General features: G+C 47.7%; 1 protein-coding gene across 8 annotated transcripts in view; it reads left to right on the top strand.

Annotated features, from left to right (window-relative positions):
* The window catches only part of Pknox2 (Pbx/knotted 1 homeobox 2), a 256,364-nt gene that overhangs the window by 192,724 nt on the left and 41,498 nt on the right, over positions 1-22,142 (top strand). For all 8 annotated transcript variants that reach the window (NM_148950.3, NM_001029838.2, XM_030244164.1 and 5 more), the window contains one exon: positions 18,127-18,298. In NM_148950.3, coding sequence (NP_683752.2) covers positions 18,127-18,298 — 172 coding nt within the window. The remainder of the gene's footprint in view (positions 1-18,126; positions 18,299-22,142) is intronic.

The following is a 22,142-nucleotide window of genomic DNA, read 5'->3' as shown; positions in this document are numbered from 1 at the left end:
CAGCTTGCCTGAGCTTCCCCCTCTCTCTTCAATTCGGAATCCTCTTACCCCCAGCCAGTCACTGTGGATTTACTTTAGCTACTGGAAGTATCTGCGACACATGAGGGTATGGACAATATTAGCCATGAAGACTCCCTTCCCATCTCAAGTGGGAAGGTGGGCCCTAATGAATGTCAGAAACCCTCAGTTCAGCCAACCAAACCCTCTCCCTGCCCCGTTTCTCATTGCCTTCGTTCCAGCAAGCTTACTAGTCATCTGGCTGTCCCATCTACAACTTGATAGTCACTAAACTGTGTGTGCATGCAAACAGGAAGAGCTTATTAAAACACACAGTCCTAGGCTGCAGGCTCAGACAGGTTGAATCAGTTGGTCAATCAACAGGAAGAGGGGTGTGAATTATCTTTGTCATTGCTCCAGGTAAACTTGGCCCCAGCTGTTCCTTAGGCTACACTCTGATTCATGCTCTTAGCAAGAGGTGTTGTGTGTGATTGTGTGGGTCCTGGTACTTCTCCAAAGTGAGTTTGTTGAGAACAGGCTGCTCTGCACCCCCCCCCCCCCCCCCCCCGTCATCTCATTCTGCCTGCGCCATATAGCCAGGGGCAGCATCCTGAAGGAGAAGGTGGTGAAGCTCGGGAAATACCCATCAGCTTTAAAGAACTCTGGTTCTTGTGTGTGTGGTTGGGAAGAAGTTGTAGGTATCTCAAAACAGACCTAAATGAAATTGTTAGTTATTTGTTCATGAGGATCCCACAGTACAAAGAAAAGAGGCCCAAGTCTTCACTTGGTGTTGAGGCTGGACTCTGGCTCACATTCACCCGTTCAAGTTCCCATGTTCCCATGCATCAGCAAGTGTAACATCATACCTGGGAAAAGTATATGGCACAGCTAATTCCCATAACGGGGAATAATGCGCCCAAGACAGGCGAACAGGAAGACAAATGAATAGGAAGACTGATTCCTTCCTTCCCCCACACCCCAAAGACAATACCTATATGGTAATGGTGGTAATTAGTGATGTTATTATCATTATCCTCAGCATTATTTTTAGTTACTCAGATAAGCTGATTGCCTCTAATGCCAACACCTAAGCCCTGCAGAAAAATAAAACAGTACCCGGTCCTCCCCTGTGCAAAGAATAAGCCAGGCCCAGCTGCCTGTGAATGCAGGGCTCTGCCCAAAGAACTCTGGAATCTGTTCACAGTAACTGCCATTGATAACTCCCAGGGAGGGCAAACTAGCCTCCCTCAGTGTCCTTTCCTTCCTCCCTCATACTCTCCTATAGGGTCATTACTATTAATATTTCAGGCACTGTGTTAGACTCCTGGGAAAGAGTCAGGTAGGGCTGGGCAGTGGTGGTGCATGTCTTTAATCCCAGCACCTGGGAGACAGAGGCAGGCAAATCTCTGAGTTTGAGGCCAGCCTGGTCTACAGAGTGATTTCCAGGACAGAGAAACCCTGTCTCAAAAAACAAAAAACAAAAAACAAAAGAGAGAGAGAGAGAGAGAGTGTGTGTGTGTGTGTGAGAGAGAGAGAGAGAGAAAGAGAGAGAGAGAGAGAGAGAGAGAGAGTAGGGTAGGAAGGTAAACACCAGTACTTGTCACACCAGGTACCAATAGATATGCAAATAAGAAGGCACCACTGTGTACTCAGAGAAATGGGCAGGTTTCCTTTTGGAGGCAGTGTTTGTGCCTGGTCTTACTGGCTGAGCAAGGGACTCCACCATGTGGAGAAGAAGGCAGGCTAGCCCTTTGAGGTAAAACAGAAATTGCTGTGTTATAGGATCAGGTAGTAGCCAGAGCAGCTTGGTCTGGAAAGAGTGATTACACAGCTGCCTATAAATGAGCCTGGATACCTCATGTAAGTGTGAGCCTCTGTGAGCAGCTTGAGAAGGGAGAGGAAAGAAAATGACCTCTGCAAGCTACCCTCATGGCCTGATGGCTCATAGTGTTCAATTTAGACAAATACTAGGTTTTGTTGTTGTTGTTGTTGTTGTTGTTGTTGTTGTTGTTTCGATTCAGGGTTTCTTTGTATAGCCCTGGCTGTCCTGGAAGTCACTCTGTAGACCAGGCTGGCCTTGAACTCAAAAACCCGCCTGCCTCTGCCTCCCAAGTGTTGGGATTACAGGCGTGCACCACCACTGCCTGACTAGACAACTACTATTCCACATGTGGTCCACGGGCCAGCAGCATCACATCGTAGGACTAGATTAGAGCTGATAAGAAAGGCAACATCTTGAAGTCCAACCTCCGGATTCTATATATGAAATTCACACGGTCCTGGGTGACTCATATGCACGTTAAAGGGTGTTCTCAGGCATCTCTTCAGACCCTTAGGGGTGGTGGGTGTGGTGAGCATAGATCACAGAGGGTGCCTTTCATTAAGACGATCTTTGGGCCTAGAGAGTTCAAAGAACTGACTGCTCTGCCAGAGGATGCGGGTTTGATTCCCAGCACCCACATGACAGCTCACAACAGTCTTTAACTCCAGTTCCAGTTGATCCAATGCCCTCTTCTGGCTTTGTGATACACAAGCATGCATTCAGGCAAAACACTCATACACAGACAACAGTACAATTTTTAAAAAGGATGCTCTTTGGGAGAAAGCATGGTGCTTAAGGTGGAGGGCTGAGAAGACTGAGCAAATTTATACAAACCCCCAGTTCCCACCTCACCGGTCCTCCTTCCTCTGACCTCTCTCATTATTGCCCCTAGGCCACAAACACAATCACCACTGTGCATCCAGTCATGGTATCTGCTAGAAATAAAGTTTCTGGAAATGCAAGCGGGATCCTCCCTCTCACTGAGCCTGAAGGTTTATGATAGACTCAGGAAGCATATTTAAGAGGGGTTAATGAAGCAGCCTATGTAAACCCCTGGCACCGTGGCTGATGTAAAGCAGAGCTGCACTCCAAAAGACCATCACAGCAAGATTCCTGGGCTCCAGCATCCTTCCCAGGATGCCAGGCTCATGCTGTACCCAAGCCAAGCTTTAGGAGAGTTGACGCACGAGACCAGTCCACAGGAGGGGTGACCCATGAGTCCTGTCCACCGTGTCGTGTGAAGTATGACTCAGATAGTCCTTTAATTAATGCTTCTTCCAGCTCATCCCCTATCTTCCCCTGGGATAACCCAACAAAAGCACTTGCCCAAGGCGGACTTGTGACCATCTGACCCAATACAGAGACTCCTAGGCAAACATGGCTGTGTGGCTCCTTGCAGCTAGGTTGGAGCTAACGCTTATACCATTGCCTAGCTCTCTGGCCCTACTGCCTCTAGGCCCAGAGCCCCCAGAGTTATCTCCTATATTCACACCTCTCCTATTAGTATCAGCAGCCCTCTCTGCAGCCATTGCTTGGACACCCAGTCTCCTGTAGGGTCAGTCATTTTAATTAGATTTGCCTGCCTTGGGCAGTTTGGTTGTTCCAAAGCACATTAGGGAGTCCACATTCTATGTCAATAAATGTAACAAGACCCTTCCATTCATATTAGTGCCCAGCACTACTTTTTTGGAAGTCTTCCCGGTGGCCCCTTCCAGGACTATAGATGGGAAAAGATGGGGGAAGCTCCCCCCACCCCTGCCCTGCCGGCAGGCAGAGGGACAGTATGACAAAGCCTGCCAGTGCCCCTAAGGTTTTATTTGTGTATAAGGACGTGTTAATGAAATGTATTGGTTCCCTTCTGATCTGGAAGCTGGGGGAAGGGACGAGCAGAGCCCATCTTTAATTGGATCATACCGGTGCATCATCTGGGCTAATCAGCAAAGCAACCAGGAGCTCCGGCTCAGATTAATGATTTCAGTCTAATCCAAGCAGATCCCATGATTGGATGCACATCCCGCGTAATTGTGTTTGTGGCCCAGGAGCAATGATGAGAGGGGATCGGAGGAGGGGAGGCCTGTGGAGTAGGAGGTTTAGGTTTGGATGGTCCTCACTTTTCTCAGCCCCCACCTCAACTCTGCTGTTTCCTTCCAGGGAAGTTCAGATGTAACTTGGACTGCCACACCCCACCTGCCACGCTGCTGAACAGTGGTCAGGTGTCAGGTGCAGTTAGAGACCGAGGGATTAGGATGCAGAGCTGAGATGGGGCCAAGAGGGTGAGGTTAATCCAGCTTTCACTCCCCTTCCTCCCCCTCCAGACTCCTTCATTCCCCTTTGAAGTGTGTGGGTTCCCATGGAAACCGTGATGTCCTGGGGAGCAGAAGAGTGGCAGGGAGCTAGGCTGGCCAGGTGCGAGGTGGGGAGGAGGGCGAGTGGGGGAGGGAGAGTGACTTTGCAGAGCATGCTCAGCTAAGGTACTGGCTGTCTCTCCTATGACTGCAAGAACCTCTCTGAGAGTTCTGACCCCCCCCCCTCTGTTGGTGCTGAAGTTACCTACGATAAAGAAATGTGGGCTGGAGGTCTGAATAGCCAAAAAATAGTAAAACCAACTATGCTTTGCTTCCCCATTAAAAAGCACTAGGGGTCAGCTGCAGAATCGGGTGGAGGATCTCTAACCGTATTTCTTTGTGCCATTACTCCATTACTCGATAAATTAATTGGATTAACACCTGGATTAACATTTCTGTGCCTTCCACTCGCTGGACTGTTAACTCCATGGGGACAGAGTTGGGTTTCTGTCTATCCTGCTCATTGCTCTGTCCTCAGCAAGTTACACAAGTCAGCCTTAGCAGCATAGGCAAAGAGGGTGCTGAGACAGGCAATGGTGGTGCACGCCATTAATCCCAGCACTTGGGAGGCAGAGACAGGCAGATTTCTGAGTTTGAGGCCACCCTGGTCTACAAAGTGAGTTCCAGGACAGCCAGGGCTACACAGAGAAACCCTATTTCGAAAATCAAAAAACAAACAAACAAAACAAACAAACAACAAAAAAAGAGGGTGTTGAATTGCTTGTCGAGGGGATTAATTAAATAGGTTAGACAGTACCCCATAAATACACTGTGGCCCTAGTTTGAGATGCTGGCAATTGGTAGGGGATGGAACAATCGAGGAGCATGGTTCATAACATTTGCCAATTTCTGTTTTGTAAATGTACCTTCCATGACCCACTCAAAACTGCTACTGAAGAATTGGAAAGAAATACACAGACAGGACTCAGTACAATCCAAATTCGAAGATCCATGTCACAGGCACACAGTCTCTATTGCTGATAGAGGGAGGGAGATGATCCTGTGTGCAGATTCATTAGCTTTCAATGGCCTTGCTCATCCTCTCCCCGGTCTGTCCCTTCGGGTCTAACTCTGGGATCTTAACTTGAAATGTTCTCTCTTTAATGACTTAAATACTTCAGAAAGTGCTGAGGGTGGAGTAAGAGCTGGATACGTGTGTAAGCGCCATGGTGCTCCACACCTGAATGCCAAGGCCAAGAGTTTTCTGCTTTGGGGATTCTACTCAGTACTGTTTCTCTCTGCTTGCGCAAGCTCACTCTCAGCATCCGCCCTGGTCCAGGAACCTTTGCTGGCTTACCAGTGAGAGAACTCCTTTATGGCAATTCCAGAAGCCCTGCTTTAAACCCTTTCCCCCACTGTTTTCTTGGTGTTTTTTGCATACTGCACACCGAAGACTTAAACCAGTCCCCCAGTTCCCATGAACTACTCAGCAGAGAGCCTCAACACTGGTGTGTCCCACCCCCTGAGATCTCATACTAAGTCCAACTGTCACTCAACAAACCAAGGTGAATTCCTAAAGTGCTATGTATATTACACCCATTCCCGTTGCATCCAGACTGGGTTCCTCTCAAATCCATACCTGTGGGGGAAGGGAGGAAACAGGACAGCAAGTATCTGAGTATCGGTCAGATCACTCCCAGGAGAGCATCTTGAAGGTCACAGAATCCTGAGGCTTGATCCCGACAGTCCTTTTAGCTGGAGGTGCAAATTCAGCTTAGCAACCCATGCTAGGCAGGGGAAGTAGAATAATGTTCTAGAAATAGACGTGGTGATAACTAACTTTGTCACCTTGGGCGAGTTAATCTCTCAGAGCCTCCATTTTCTCAACTGTAGAAAAGAAAACACTAATACCCAGGATAAAGTTACATAACATTAGGTAATGCCCAGTGCCTACAGCAGTGTGTTGAGTGGCCTGGAGGTCTTAAGCATAGGCCCATCTTGTGTGGCTTTGGCCTACTCAGTCTGAAACACTCAGTGATGTAGGTCTCGGAATTAGGATAGCAGCCTTGGCAGCTGCATAGTACACGCGCTGGCTCCGCAACTGGGCACTCAGTGTTTCTATGTCCCAGCTTCCTCCTCTCTAAATGTGAGTGAGCGTAACACTGTATCTTCATCAGGACTGCCTAGAGGATTAGATTGCACAGGCAAAGGCTTAGTAAAGAACCTGGGTGGGGGCAGGTGCTGGGGAGAGGCTCAAGTGCTTGCAGCTGGAACATGGATATCTGAGTTTGGATCTCTAAAAACAAACAAAACAGGGCAGGGCAAGTGCTTATTTGTAATGGCAGTGATGGGGGTGTTTGGGCAAGCACCCATCTCAAAAATAAGGTGGGAATGAAAGCAGAAGACATCTGACATTAACCTCTGGCTCTCTTCTGCATGGGCAAGTATGCTCCCACACACGTGTGCAGGCACACACCACATGTGCACACCTGGCTGATGGTAAGCATTCTCTGTGGGTGTCAGCTGCTGTTGAACGTTTTGGGAAATTGAAGCAAGCAGGGTCATCAGGTCTAAGGAGCAAAGGGCAGGGCTCTGGTGATGGGAGCGAGCTCCTAACCAAGTGGTTTTCACAGTGCTACTCAACGAAGCATTTATTCAGTGTACTGTGTGCATGTAGAGCATTATATTAAGTCCTGAAGGCATTGCTCAATGAAGAAATGTGCAGGCAGGGCAGGGGGAGGGGGAGGGAGAGGGGGAGAAGGAAATGGACATAAAGAGTAACTGAAATATATATTTGGCACATAATAAGGGATCTAAAAAAGTATCCAAATATCTGACTTAAGGCATCTGCCCTGTGTGGGAGAGTCAAATTTTCCCAAGGGAGGCAAACCCTGAGAGAGTGGCAGTAAAGTTGCCCTTTTAGGGGCTAGGCTGAGAGATGCTAGGAAGTCAGTGTCCCTAGGATCAGGCTAGACAAGTGGCAGGGGTACTGTTGTGACTGTCCTCTGCAGCAGCTTCCTGGCCAGCACCCTGGGAACTGCCACTTCCTAACTATGCGTCACTGAGGGAATTTGTCCACCCTGTGACCAAAGAGTGTTCTGGCTACAAGTAAGTGACCCTAGGGCTTTACTCTTTGTCTTCACTGGCACTATACTTGGTCACTTACGGAATGTGTTGGGTAAGGTGGCCTGAGGATAGCATGAGAGAGATGGAGACATTCCAAGGAAGAATTGGGACCAGAGCTCTGGGCCAAGGCTTCTGAAGTATTAGATACAGGGAACAGATGTTCCAGGCTGTGTCCTTGGCAAGGCTTTGTGAACTAGAAACTTTAGTGACCATTGCATGCTCTCGGGAGCAGCTGGATCTGCTGGCATGGGAAGTAACATCTTAGCTAACGGCCGCCACCAAGGGTTCCAGCCTACTGGGGCCATTATCTGAGAAGTGATATCATACTCTTGTTTCTCTAGTTCCAAGGAGAGCACACTCTATCCCCTTGCCACTGGCATCTGAAGGCTCTCGGCTCAAGCTTAGCTTTTCCACAGGTTATTGGAAGGCCAGGGGATTGCAGCTACCTTGTTCTAGAGCAGTATGTATGCCCAGAGGTGGCAAATGCTGTGTTTCCACCAATCAGTCCTAGTCTAGGTAGAGCTGCATTGTCCAGAGACTGTGTTCACACCCCACCTGGTCATAACTTACTGATAAGAGATCCAGGAATCTAGAAGCCCAAAAACGTATCCTCACAAGGTTATGCACTGCTTGGTACACGGAGACCTCAATGACAAGAGTCTACAACTGAGATGCATACTCCATTGTCCCTCCTTACAAAGTCGTCAGTACTGGGTCTCCCTAGTAGTGCAGATGAGGTGAGTGGAGTGGGAGAAGAGCATCCTGGGGCTTTAGGACTTCTGTCTCCAAAGGCTTCTTACCAGTCAGCCAACCCAACCCACTCCTCCATTAACTAGCAGCACTCTGCATTTCTTAGACATTGGTTCATTTTCATAGTCATGTGGAAAGAACATAGACTAAGGCTTTGGGCTTCTAACTCTATCACTGGGCAAAATCACTGACCCTCTTTGGAAAGGGTTTTCTACCCTATAGAGTAGACATCCAAAGAGAAATGGAGAGAGAAAAAGAGAGAGTGTGCCTGGCACATCAAAAAACAACATCAACATGATATCTCAACAATGTGGATGAACCCTTGTTCCCACACAGAAATGTTGTTAGCAGATGTACTTCTAGACGCCTATCTGATAAAACAAAGATTTCCTGTCTTGGCAAAAGTCTTGATGATTTAGGATACTCGGGGTAGCTTGGCTTTTGACCCCAAGACTCGAGGACTGTGACAGAAAGAGGGGGACAAAGTGATTCAAATTAGCCAGTGAGATCGCTCTGCAGGTAAAGGGGCTTGCTGCCAAGCCTGATGACTTGAGTTTGATCTCCAGAACCCACATGGTAGAAAGAGAGAACAAAACCTCCAAGCTGTCCTTTTACCTCCCCATGTGCACCCACCCACCCACACACCTAAATAAATGAATGTAAAAAAAAAATCCAAAATTCCACATGGGAGAGATGGAAGAGTTCATTATTCGGAGTTTAGACATCCAAGTTTACGTTTCAAATCATTTGTTTGTTTGGTAAAATCATTCAACCAGCATATCAGGTTGCTATTTAGTCGAATTGGGTGTGTTAAGTGCACAGGGTAGATTGCAGTAAGTATTTTATAAGAGCGTCTTATAACCCAACAAGTGCCACCAAATACGTGTGGGTGAGGTTCAGTCCCTGCCAGTGACCAAGGCAAAGTGGATGGAGACCCCTTCTCCTCCCCTAACCCGGTAATCTGCTGCAGTGTGACCTGTTTGTGAACTGGCTGGATTTCAGGTGACCAGGATAAAAGCTTGGACTGCCTCTGCCTCTCCTTAGCTGCCTAATTTCAGGGAAAGCTGGTTCTTTCCTGTGCTTGTTACCACTGCTTTTCACCATGGGGCTGGGCAGGAGTCTCATGGGAGAGGTTTTTAGATTTTTGCTCTTGTAGACTAGACTTAGCATCCACATTGTTGAGATTACATATTGATTTTGTTTTTTGATGTGCCAGGCTCTCTCTCTGTCTCTCTCTCTTTCTCTTTGTCTCTCTCTCTTTCTGTTTCTCTTTCTCTGTCTGTCTCTGTCTGTCTTCCTGTCTCTCTCTTTCTCTCTTTCTCTGTGTGTGCGTGTATGTGTGTGTGTGTGTGTGTGTGTGTGTGTGTGTGCGTGCATGTACACAAATGTGCATATAGACAGAGGGATACAGAGAAGACTCTGACATGCCTGGGTCCCACACTCACTGTCCCACCCACCTGGAGGAAGAGAGTTAGGTTGCAGCCCAGGAACCCTAACAGATGCAGCTCCGATTTAGTAACAAGAAAAAGTCCTCTCCAAGGCAACCCAGGCGAGCATACCGCCCACTGGGCAAGACTAAAAATAATCCTGCTTGCTTTCAGCGTCACACCTGAAGTAAAAATACATCCAACCAGGGGCTTCTGGCTCTTCTCCCCACCCTGCTCCGCTCTCTCCATCTGGTGCTGTTGAAGTGGGGAGAAGGAGAGGCTGAACACGCACCTTTTTTCACACCCCACCCCAAGACCTTCCACCCCACCCACCCACATACTGCAGCAGAAGCGGGTCCTTTTACAGCAACCATGTCCACAAGCTGTCGGATAGCTAAATCTGACTCTAGCTTGCCCAGTAACGACAGATTCTAAGCCAGAAAGAACTTCAGGCTCTTGCCTCAGAAACCTCATTGCTGTAGTTACATGGCTTGCCTCATTTGAGCCTTCCCATTCATCAGTGGTCAGAGCTTTATTGATCCCCTGCTAGTACTCCTCTCGGTTTCTACATTCACTGGGAATTTAGAAAGTTATCAGGTCACAGACAGCAGTTGTTTAGTATGTTGTAAGGGAGATGGTTCTGTGTACAACAGCTGTGATTAGTAGGAAGAATTCAATGTCATAGGGAAATAAGGAATTTTTATTGATGGTAATAATAATAATAATAATAACTATTATTATTATTATTAAGGAGCGTTGGCTGGGCCTGGTGGCTCATGACTTTAACCCCAGCATTCAGGGGACTAAGACGTGAATATACTAGAGTTTGAGGCCTGAGCTACATCATAAGTTCAAAGTTAGCCTGGGACTCATAACAAAACCTTGTCTCAGTGACTCAGAAGTGACATAGAGAGCAGACAGCATGGCCAAGAAGCTATTGAAACGGCAATCAGAGGGACAGCAGAAAACACTGTGTCCCTGTGTCATGTGACTTGCTTATAGTTTTCCCTCACAAAACTAGAAAGGAGCCATTGGACATTGAGAGCATGATGTTGGGCTGGAGAGATGGCACAGTGGGGTAAAGTGTCTGACGCTCAAGCCCGAGAACCTGAGTTCAGCTGCTCAGAACCCATGTGAAAGTTGGTGTGTCCGTGCGTGACTGTAACACCAGCACTGGGCGAGGGTACAGTGACTGGCAGGTCTCTGAGCTTGCTGGCCAGCCATCCTAGCTGAAACAGTGAGTGCTAAGCTCAGCAAAAGACTGTGTGTCAAAAACAGAGGAAGTCCATCTCTGTCCTCCATGTGTGCATTCAAAAGAGGGAGGAAGGAAGAAAAGGAAGGAAGGAAGGAAGGAAGGAAGGAAGGAAGGAAGGAAGGAAGGAAGAAAGGAAGGAAGGAAGTTGGTTTTGCATTCTGAAAATAACAAGGCATCTCTCTCCCCTCTCTTTCTGAGTCTCTATTGAAATTAGTACATAGGCTCATTTTCCAGCCAAATGAGTCAGCAGACAGGGGAGACAAATGTATGGAAGTGGATGGTTTCATTGTTGCTTTGCATAAAGGAGTCTATATACCTTCAGGGGATGGGAGATATAAATGAGTATTAATTGATAGTTTACTGGGTGTCAAAGACTTTCTTCAATTCACTCTGTATAGGAGGAATTATCTCTGCTATATAAAAGTAGAAACCAAGGCTCAAGACATTCTATAACCTGCCCAAATATCATACCACTGTCTCCAAAGTCTGTATTTGTTCCAACTTCCCCTGCTTCCTACTGTGACGACTATGAAGGAGCTAGACAATCGATAGAGAAATTCATCGAGTGCTTTCACAGGAGAGACAGTGTGTGGAGTTGGGTTCTGCCAATCATTAGAAGCGCTAGGAGGAGTGCAGGAACAGGGAGCTTAGGTGCAAGAAGTCACTGGAGCCCAGTGAAGAGTCAAAGCCTGGAGCAGTGCCTTCTGGGATATCGTCTCTGTGATCCCAATGATCTCTGGCCTGGGATACTAGCAATAAAGTATCACAATGCCACCCCCTGGTAGAGTTTCCCGGACGGCACACCATGTGCGTGCCTCTGGCAACCATGTGTGTCAGTAAGGGTAAGCCGTAGCTTCAATGCCGGCCCCACCCTTACTGTTCCATCCCAGTAAGCCCTCTGGCCAACAGATTTAGTATCTTCTGGAGTAGGCTGACCCTGTCTGTGACTTTGGTCATGCTACATTGTTTCCACCCAGAAATCTCTATCACATATTATCCACTCCACCCTCTGGTCATCATCCTGTCCCATCTAGGAAGGGCTCTCACTACCCTGTCCCCTTTGGAGAGAACCCAGGGTTCTGTGTGGAGTGGGCACTGAGCCTGGGCTCTCTCTGCCCACACCTCAGCAGGATGTGTCTTGCCGAGCAAGGGTGCTAGGGCAGTCTGGAGGCTCCATGGATGTTCGTGGGGGTGGATGGGAGGAGGTGGACAGCCTGGTCAGGTGGGCACATACTTGGCTGGACCCATCAGGAGGTCTGTAGCCTGGCCAAGGTCACAAGGAAAGATAGGGCTGAGACACTCAGAAGGGACAGAGGCTTGACTGTGAGTCACAGGATTTATCCCACAGAGCACTGATAGTGATGTCCCAAGCCTGGGACCATCCCTTGGCCCCACTCAATCTGCTGTGGCCCCTGTTTCTGACTGTGTGTCTATTCAGTGTCAGCACTGTTGCTCTTCATGTTCGTATCCCAGCCTCTCTGAAGCTGTTTGCATTCTTTCCCATCCTGTTTCTACTCTTCCCCTAAGTAGGAAAAAAAAAAAAAGATTTTAATTAAAAACAAAAGAAACAGCACAGCCAAGTTGTCTACGGAGGAAGAAAGGGAACCGGGAATGGACCCAACTGTCTTTTCCTGAATCCTTTCCATAAAGAGACATGTGCTGCAGCCACAGAGGGGAGCATCAAGTCAGACTGAAGTGTACAGACTGCCAGGAAAGCTGTGTTCTCTGCTCCAGTCTTTGCAAACTTTAAGGAAACTGATCAGCCCGATCTTTGCTAAGAACCTGACTTGAAGTGGGGGAAGGAAGAGACCTTAGTGCCAGACAGTGGTGGCGCACACCTTTAATCCCAGCACTTGGGAGGCAGAGGCAGGCAGATTTCTGAGTTTGAGGCCAGCCTGGTCTACAGAGTGAGTTTCAGGACAGCCAGGGCTAACCAGAGAAACCCTGTCTCGAAAAACTAAAAAAAAAGAGCTTAGTGGACTCTTGCAGGCTCTCAGACACCTCAGTGAAGTAGAGGAACCAACCTCTAGCCCTGAAAAAAGTCTCATGACCTTGGCAAAGGGGGCATCTGAAACCTAGGGTTTGAGGCTTTTGGTTGCTGGGGGTGTGGTGGGGCCATCTGTGAAGGGCTTCAGCTGGTGTCCTGTCCAAGTCTGATCCATCTGCTTCCCCTGGGAGGCGCAGTCTCACCCAGTTAGCCACACACTAGTCACTCTTGGCCAGCCTATTTGGGTGATGTAGAAAACACGGAGGCAGAAGTGTCAGAAGTAATTAAACCAAACGATGACTTAAACCCCTGTAGAAATCAACACATCCGGTTTAATCACCTTCTTAAGCTAGCACAAGGCTTCAATTCTGTGGAGAGGGTTTCTTTATTTCTTTGGATCGTTAACAGGAGCTGCATACCTTGAGGTTGGTTTTAGTTCGGATGCTCCCGGGGAGAGGTGATGAGGGTGGGGGTGGGCCGGGGGGCGCTCCAAAAAGAGAAAAGGAATAATAAAACGTTATTTGAAACCATCCCCTTTCCCCCTCTCCAGGAGACTAGCCTTGTCTCTCCCGCCCTCCTGCCTCTGTCCGAGCTCTCAGCACCCAGGCGGAGGCACACTGCTGAATGTGCTAAATTAGGCCATTAGAGAAATTCATTTCTCTTTATTAGTCTGTGTCAAATCCTTTTTATTAGTGGCTGGAAACGACCTCTCTTCTGCAGTAAAATGTCATGCCAGTTCACTCCTTTTATTTGTTCTGCACTGACGAGGCTCAAACTCTCACTGAATTAGTGCGGCGAGATTTATTTCCTCCAAATTTTGAAAGGCTTAAGAGAGATTGGGGTGGTGGGGAGGGGGAGGTGCGGTCAGGAGGGAGGCTCCCTGTGGGGAGCAGAGTTGGGAAGGGATGAGGAGGGAGAAGGTGAGTTTCTGTGGAGGTCAAATGTCCTCTGCCCTCTGGAAATAAAGTCTAATGACTGTCTCTCAAATCTTGTTCGTCTCCTGGCCCTGGGGACTAAGTTCCCAGATTTCTGCTTTAAGCTTCTGAAGGGTGTTGATCCACAGACAAATGGACCTGGACAGCAGGGAGAAGGGCTCCTTAAAACCCATGTTTTTGAGCTGGGCATGTAGTTCACTAGTGAAGCACTTGTCTGCTTATGCATGGGAACCTAAGTTGGGTCAACAGCACTAAAAAGCAAATATTCTAGCTGGACAAAATGACATGCTGGAAACCAAGCTCATGTACAGTTTGAGGCCACTTGATTTAAAACTGCCATCTCTCTCTCTCTCTCTCTCTCTCTCTCTCTCTCTCTCTCTCTCTCTCTCTCCCCCCCCTCTCTCTCTCTCTGTGTGTGTGTGTGTGTGTGTGTGTGTGTGTGTGTGTGTGTGTGTGAAGTTCTTTCCCCTACTCCATCCCTGGAGCCATTTCCATGGACCCTTCCATATTTAAGCCTGAAGCAGAAGCTGCTGAAGAGTCCTCAATGGGGCCCAATGGGGAGCTATGGCTTCTTCCCCACTTTTGCAGGGATCAGGAAGGGTGGCTTAGGAAATAGGGGTCAAGCATTAGGCATGTGAATGCAGAAGGGAGATCTGCAACTGCTCTGGGGACAGCCTTAAAAGCCCAAGGCTGTGGCTGCAGCCCTGGAACCTATCAGGATCACTGGCTCCTTGAACCTCTTTTAGAGGTTCAATGCAGTCCTTAGCTGTCCCCATGCCAATAGGAGACTACTTCACTGAGTGATCTGCAGGGTAATGCATGGGATCCACACATAGCCCACTGGCCTGGCAGGGCTCCCAAGGATGGATTCCTGTGTCAGTGGGATGAGGCAGTCACAGGAACCTGTGGAGGGGGGGAATAAGAGAAGGGAGGTGTTGACAGTGTTGCTCAGCTGCCCAGTGCTCAGCCCATGAGGGAAGCAGGAGCCTGGCACAGTCCCATGGAATCTACCCTGGACCATAGCCAACACAAAAAGCATAGAAAATATCCCAAACTGTAGGATGGATCAGTGAGTTAAGGCATTTACTGCCAAGCCTGGCAACCCGAGTTCAATCCCCAGGGTTTCACAAGGTAGATGGAGGGAGTTAGTTCTTGCAAGTTGTCCCCTGACCTCCAATATGTGCAGTGTGGCAAGTGCACACCTCCAGTGAACAAACAAATAAATATAGTACACACGCCCAATGATAGATAAGTAAATAAATGTATAAACAACGCACACCCCCATAAATAAATAATAATGCACACTGCAATAGATAAATAAATAAATGTAGTGAAAGATGGAAAGAAAATACTCTCAAATGAAACAAAAAAGCCCCAGATTTCCCCCCTACATCCATTCTAAGGAGACCTGACACCTTCAAGTGGAAGGTTTGTAATACAGATCCATACAATGGCTCTGCAGAAGAGGGGATGTAGTTCCCCAATGTGTTTAACGCTGCCACCTTATGCCCCACCGCCACCCCTGCAAACCTTGCTCTGTGGCACTTTCCTGTGCCCACTAAGACGTCATAGCCTGACTTCTGCTACTGTTGGCCACATCTTTTCCACTCCTCTCCTGGTCCCCCTCACGCTATCACAGGTGGCTGTGTCAGCCGCCTCAGAGTGCCTTGCTTTCCCTGCTCCTGCTGGGAACACCTCTCCTCAGCTTTTTGCATAGCTGCCCCCTCATCATTCCAAGCTTATGTCACCTCTTCAGAGAGGCCCTCCTTGACCATTCTAAGAAAAGCTGCTTGCTCCTCCCTGCAGGGGCAAGAGTAGGATCAGAGGAAATCTCTTCCCCTCTCTATGCTTGTAGCTGGAGCGTTGAATCCCAACAGGCCCCACCTACCTGCCCCATATGTCACTCATGCTGGGCACACAGAAAACACAACTCTGCACATACACTACATACAGGTAAAGCATACACTAGGCGTGTGGCATACAAAACCCAGTCCCCAGTTGCATGTACACAGCCCCATGTGCATATGTACTGTATGAACACAGCATCCCATGCACACACAGTGAAACAAACATGCTGGCATAGGACAAACACTTGCTCTGTGGAGAGCCTGCACTCAACTCCAGTCTACACCCCTCCCCCACATCCCCCACCTCTCTATTTGGTTAGCATCTGTCACCCCCCCACCCCAATCCCTCTAGCCAGGGAAGAAGGAATGTGCAGTGACCGAGAGGCTGCTGTGGGCTGGGGCATAGGCTGCACCCCCACCACCTGGCACGATGCTTCGGATTATTAGTTCCTGGTAATTTAGTGCCCTTGTACAGAGTCGATTTGTGCCTTTCATTCCTAATTGATCTAGTGGCTGTTTAAATGGCAGCAGGCATCTGTTGAGAGTAGGAAGGTTCATAAGGCGCAATAATTCATAACGCCGTCTGGAATTTGCCTTTCATGGCCCTCAGCTAAACCACTGCAGGGCTCTGCTTAAATTACAGCCACTGAGGCTTTCTTTGGTATTCCACTCAGGGCCAGGAGAATCTTGCATTAAACTGGGATCAGGTTAGATTAGACCATAATATGCTGCAGTATTGGAGGCTGCAAATGAAGTCTTATACTGGAGTTTAACCCCTTCACCTGATGTTCTTTTTGTCTTCCGCTGGGTAGATAAATGTGCTCATTGTTTTTCCCTGTCAGCTCCTTCCTGGGTACAACAGAGCTTTCTTGCAATTCTGGGATGCACAAGAACACACCTTAAATATTGGCCCTCTCTCTTGCATACTCTAAGCCCAGTACATAGCCCTGGGGCCTTGGAGTTTGTGCATCAGTTCTCTAAACAAGGACCAGCCCATCTCGCACTTGAGTGGAAAGACCTAGGCAGGAAGGATGAGGCTAAGCCTTCCCTGTCTGCTTCTGCCCAGGATTTTTAGGATTCAGGATAGGACAGACGCCAGGGCTTCCCCCAGCCTACTGATGGGTGCTGAACATACTGTGCTGACTAGATGCTTAGCTCCGATCTCGGTGCATCCATTTGGGGAGGAAGCAATGTGTATTCTTTTCATGTTCTTCAACATGGTGGTCATTTGCCACATGTGACAATTTAAATTTGAATTAATTAAAATTCAATAAAATTAAAGATTCAACATCTTAGTTGCACTGGCCGTATTTCAAGTGTTCATTGGCCTCAAGTGGCTATTGGTTCCTGTGTTGGATGGTGCAAACGCGGAACATTTGCACCACTACAGAAAGTTCCATTGGTCGATGCTAGTGAGAGCATTCCTGTGGCAGAATACCAACAGCTAGGTCCAGCACATGATCCTCTTCCTCTCCCATGAAATGATGCTGCATAGAAAATAAACAAGCAGATGCTGTGGTCTCAGGAGTTAGAGGGGACAGGCCAGAGGATGCAGATGCTTTCTTGGAAGAACAGGAGAGAACTGGAGTTCTCTGCACTCTAGAGTCAATAACCTAGGCACACACAGGAGTGTGTGCTTCAAAAATAAGTGTGATGTTTGTTCATGTGTGCAAACATGCAACATCCATGTTCGACAAATGTTTGTGAAGATTCACATACATCTGCCAGACTCTGGATATTTAGGAGTGGGTAGATAGGCTTGATTCCTGATTGAAGTCTAGGTCCTTAGGAAGATGATAAAACAAAAACTCAGAGATTTGGGAGACAGTGTGTATACAGCCAGGGAAGCTTCCAGGAGGTGGTGATCTCTATACTAAGACCCATAAATCTATTTGGTAAAACATTTCTGCTCATCTAGACACACACACACACACACGCACATGCACACACAGTTCTTTGATTCAGTCACCAGCTATTTTTTAAGTGCCTTCTATCAGTACACATGGCAAGATTCTTGAATACAACAATAAGTTACACAGAGACTATCCTGGAGAAATAATGATGCAAATAGCAATTTAATTACAGCTGTGCTAAGGATTTGGTGGTAGAAGTGCAGGGAGATGCTGAAAATGCAACTGGAATATCTGACAAAAACCTGCCACAGACATGGGCGTATGTGGGTGAGTTTGAGGGCTCATGTATTTTATGTATACTTTGTACACATCCGTTGCCCTCGGCTGCCTTCAGATTTTATATTCGTGTGTGTGTGTGTGTGTGTGTGTGTATGTGTTTCTATAATGAACATATCCAAGACAGTGCTATGGATCTTAGCTTGCATGTCACCTAGTGCTAACATTCACATTCAAGAATTCTCTAGAGAGTTCCCACGTTTCCTTCCCAGACCCATGCTGGGTGTGAAATGAACATCGACCTCTTTGAAAAGTTATAACCTCTCCATTGCCATTTATCTGACCATGGGGGAAAAAAGGTGGGCACTCTTTGGGAGCCTAGGAGTGGGTCCTTCATTCCAGAGATAAAAATGCTGCCACTTTTGCAGACCCTGGGGACCGGGGGCATTCTCAGGGAGTTGGACCTTGGGAAAAGAAGTGATGGGGCAGCTGAACAGGTGGTGTGTTAGCCCCACCAGCAGCCTGGTCTCTGTGTGCGCATGTGTGAGCTCTTGATGTCCCCGCAGGCACCCTCTTTTCCCGCTCCTGACGCTGCTGTTTGAGAAATGTGAACAGGCCACCCAGGGCTCCGAGTGCATCACCTCCGCCAGCTTTGATGTGGACATCGAGAACTTTGTCCACCAGCAGGAGCAGGAACACAAACCCTTCTTCAGCGATGACCCAGAACTGGACAATCTGGTAAAGATCCCCTACCCTCCATCCCGGCTCGAGTCTTCCCTCCCTGTGATCCCATCCCAAATATTATTCTAAAAGTGTTCCCTTCATTAGTTGATTTAACAAGAAGTTGTGAGTGTCCACCACTGAACAGGCACTATGTGTACTGTTTTATGGTTGAGAACAATTCCCAGTATTTTTAACTGAGATTCTAGTTGTGGGCTTTGCTACCAGTGTTTTCTCCACCTGTACCTCTGGTGGCACCAGCGTCTGCACATCTGTTACCTTACCGTTTAAGCAAGTGGAGAAAACCTCTTTTCTAGTGGCCAGGTTGCCAGAGGTAGCTATTCCAAGTTTGCACAGAGAACTGGTGGCTATGTGCTACTGTGGTTGGCAGAAGAGACAGATGTGTAAGGGTAAGAGGCATGTTCAAGCATGTCAATATGGAGAAAGACCTGGTCCTGCTAGATTTAACAAAGGTTCTTCCCTCTTATTGGACACAATAGATCATACCTCCAAATAGTTTGCTACTCAGATCAGTACTACATCCTGTAAAATACAAATTCCTGGGCTGCACTGTGGGACTGTGATTTTGTAGATTCAAAGGGGGCCTGTGAATCTACATTCTATATTTCCAAGGGAACTGCCATCATTAGCTTTCGTGGCTGCCTTGTTGTATAGGATTCTGAAGTCCTCATCTAGTCTGTGACTTCTATTGAAGAGGGGTGTTGGCAAGGCCACTGTGCTTGCTCATCATGCTGAGTCGTCTCCTGGAATTATTACCTATTTCTTTGTTTGTTTGTTTGTTTGTTTTTCCTGTATGTGAACTCTGCAAATGTGCTCTTCAACATAGACACACTGATTGATAGTAGTGCTGGCCTCTTCTGCCCAGAATTTAGCTTCCCCAAAAGAAAAGAGTTTGGGAAATAAAAGTGACTATAAAAGAAAGTACATGTTCTCACACACACATGTACACATATACATGAGTACACACGTGTGCACACACACACACATATTCAGTACATCTACAGGGCAGATGGCTGACTTCGGCATTATTCTGGACTGAAAATTACTCACATTGCCGCTATTATTGGCATCCAGTGCAGTACTTTGTGAAGAACTGCACTGGATGCTACCTGGAGAACCCACACTGGCCTGGAGGTTTGCGGTCTGGTGATGATTTAAAAGTGGGAGCAGGGCTCAGACGGGGAAGAAGCTCTTACTGGCTGCAAGGAATATTAGTGAAAGCTCCCAAGTCTACCTCTGCTCATCCCTGGCTCTTTCCCTCCCTAGCAGGCATCGAACCCTGGCTGCAGTCTCGAAGATTCCAGTGTGCTGGTCCTCCAGCTGGTGGAGGGCCAGGCTAACTTAGCCCTGCCCTGCTCCTCAGCTAGTTGGAATTAGGAGACTTTGCAATTTGGAAAGGAAAGTCTCAAATTTAGCCTCAGGCAGCTATGGAGCAAAGAGACAGCTCTTTCAAAAAGTCAGGATATGCTTGAGAAAGGGTAACTGCACGCGTGCACACATGTAATGAGCTTTGCGTCAGTATTTATTCTCGGTAGGACCTTGGTGACCGAACCCCTTGATGCTCAGTTTCCTCATCTATACAGCTAACTATACCCAACTCATGCGACTGGGATAAATTAACTGGATGGCTCATAGACTTGGCCCTTAAAAATGTTTTGCATCTGAAAATTCATCTCAATGTGGTATCGTGTTCTAGATCCACAGGCTTACCTCCTGGCTGTCAAAGACACACCATGGTCAGGAGCCTGAAACGTTTAGGGTAGGATAGGGAAATCCAACAGTCCCCTTTGCCATTGGTTCCTAGCCCTATGTCAAAAGGAGGAGACACAGAGGCCAAGCACAGGAGCCATCATTAGGACAAGAATCATGTCGCCAGCACAGCCGAGATGCACATAATTAGAAATTAGAAAAAGGTCAGATCCCGTTATTACCAGCTCAATCAGCTACCGAGTGCCACAGCCAGTTAATTTGGCATCTGTATTTTTTACAACCCCGCACACGTAGCCCAACGGACTGTAACTCTTTCTCCGGACAGATATACTGCGCAGCCAAGCAGGGACATAAAATGAGGGACCCCAAGCAAATGAGCTGAGATAATTGAGAGATTTATTTTTTATATATGTGTGTGTGAGGGCAGCTTTCCTTTGCCCTTGAATATTGACTTTCATAGATGAGATTGTCGGGAGGGCACTGGATTCCCCCAAATCTTTGCCCCTCTGAACACCCTCCTCCAGCCCCTCTCTGACCCTCCCCTGCTTTCTCCCACCTCTTGGGAAGCCCCGTTCTTCCTTCCCTCCCTGTAGCTCTTTGCCTGTCACACCCTCCCGTGCTCCTCACAGTCTCCCAGAGCCGCTTTTCCTGACAAGTCTCCATGGAAACAGCTGAGTCAGCTCTCCCAGTACCGCCCCAAATTTCTGAGAGAGGATCCAAGTTAGAGATTTCTGAGGGAGGGAATCCTGGAAGCTTGCTGCTCCACAGCGCCTCTACTGTGAGGAAAACGTAATTACAAAAAGGTTGGGGTTAGAAACCCAACCTTAGAAAGATGTCCACTCCCATCTCCTTTTACTCACAGCGATCCTCACGTCCATAGAAGAGAACCCTGGTCTTTGACTCCTGATTTTGTGCCTCTCCCACTGACACTCCGCCTCTCCCTGGTGACAATAAAGCCTTCACATAAGAGAATGAAACCAATATCTCCTTGGAGCCCCGACTAGGACCTTCCCCAGATCCATTTCGGGGGCAGCTTTCTATTCTCAGGTGGTTAAATCAGGAATCCCTGGTGACCCCTCTGGGATATAGTACAGTTCCTACACCATGCTTCTTTCTAACCTGGCCTCCAGATCCGACACCCTCCCTGGGCCTAGCAGCCTCTGACTGGCACTTGGTAAAGTTTGTAAAATTTGCAAGTTCCCCAAACCCCTTTGAAAGGTAAAAGCTTTTTGTTTTATAAAATCTGATTTACGGGCCCCCGGTGCAAGGCCAAGGTTTTATATATTATGCAAGATTTCAAACTAAGGCTGTAAAACGTACGGTTTCAGTTTCATGCATGGAATTTTTTTATGTGTAAATTTTTTAACATTTATGGGGCACGTTTTAATGAGACTCTGGTGTGGCTCCAGGGACAGATTATAGCTGCCTGACCGCAAAGCCAGTTCCAAAATGGGGCCTCCCAGGCCCCTGGGCCTACTCTGAAGAGGCAGGCCTGGAGGCCAGAGGCTAGGAGTGAGGAGTCACTTGAAGGAACCAGCTCAGAGCTGTAGGCCCACAGAGACCTCAGCAAGCCCTGATCTGAGAGTCACTCACCTTATCCTCCAGTCCAGGCTCTTGCCTAGAAGGGAGCTGAAAACCTCACAGACACCAGAAACAGCAAGAGAAATAAGCATATCAATGATGATGATAATTAACATTTATAGACCACTTACAGGTACCAGGTGCTATCCTAAGTTATTTGCATCTATTATCTTATTTAAAACTCACAAAGCTTAATATTAATATTAACAATATTATCCCCATTTTGCTGGAGGCACTTGCTTCAATTCTCAGACCACTTCCCCTTCTCAATTTCTCTCTCTCTCTCTCTCTCTCTCTTGCATACTGTCTGTGTGTGTGTGTGTGTGTGTGTGTGTGTGTGTGTGTGTGTGTGTGTGTGGTTTTATCTCTGGTGGCCTGGCTGCTACACTGGCTATCCAAACATCCCAGGGACCCTCTGTCTCCAGCCCTCCAGCACTGGGATTATAAGCACAGGCCACCACGCCCATCATTTTTATGTGAGTGCTGAGTATAGAACTCAAGTCCTAATGCTTGTGTAGCAAGCGATTTACCATCTGAACCATCTCTCCAG

Source organism: Mus musculus, chromosome 9 (assembly GCF_000001635.26).
Source record: "Mus musculus strain C57BL/6J chromosome 9, GRCm38.p6 C57BL/6J".
In the NCBI taxonomy this organism is placed as follows: domain Eukaryota; kingdom Metazoa; phylum Chordata; class Mammalia; order Rodentia; family Muridae; genus Mus; species Mus musculus.
This window is presented reverse-complemented; position numbering and strand designations above follow the sequence as displayed.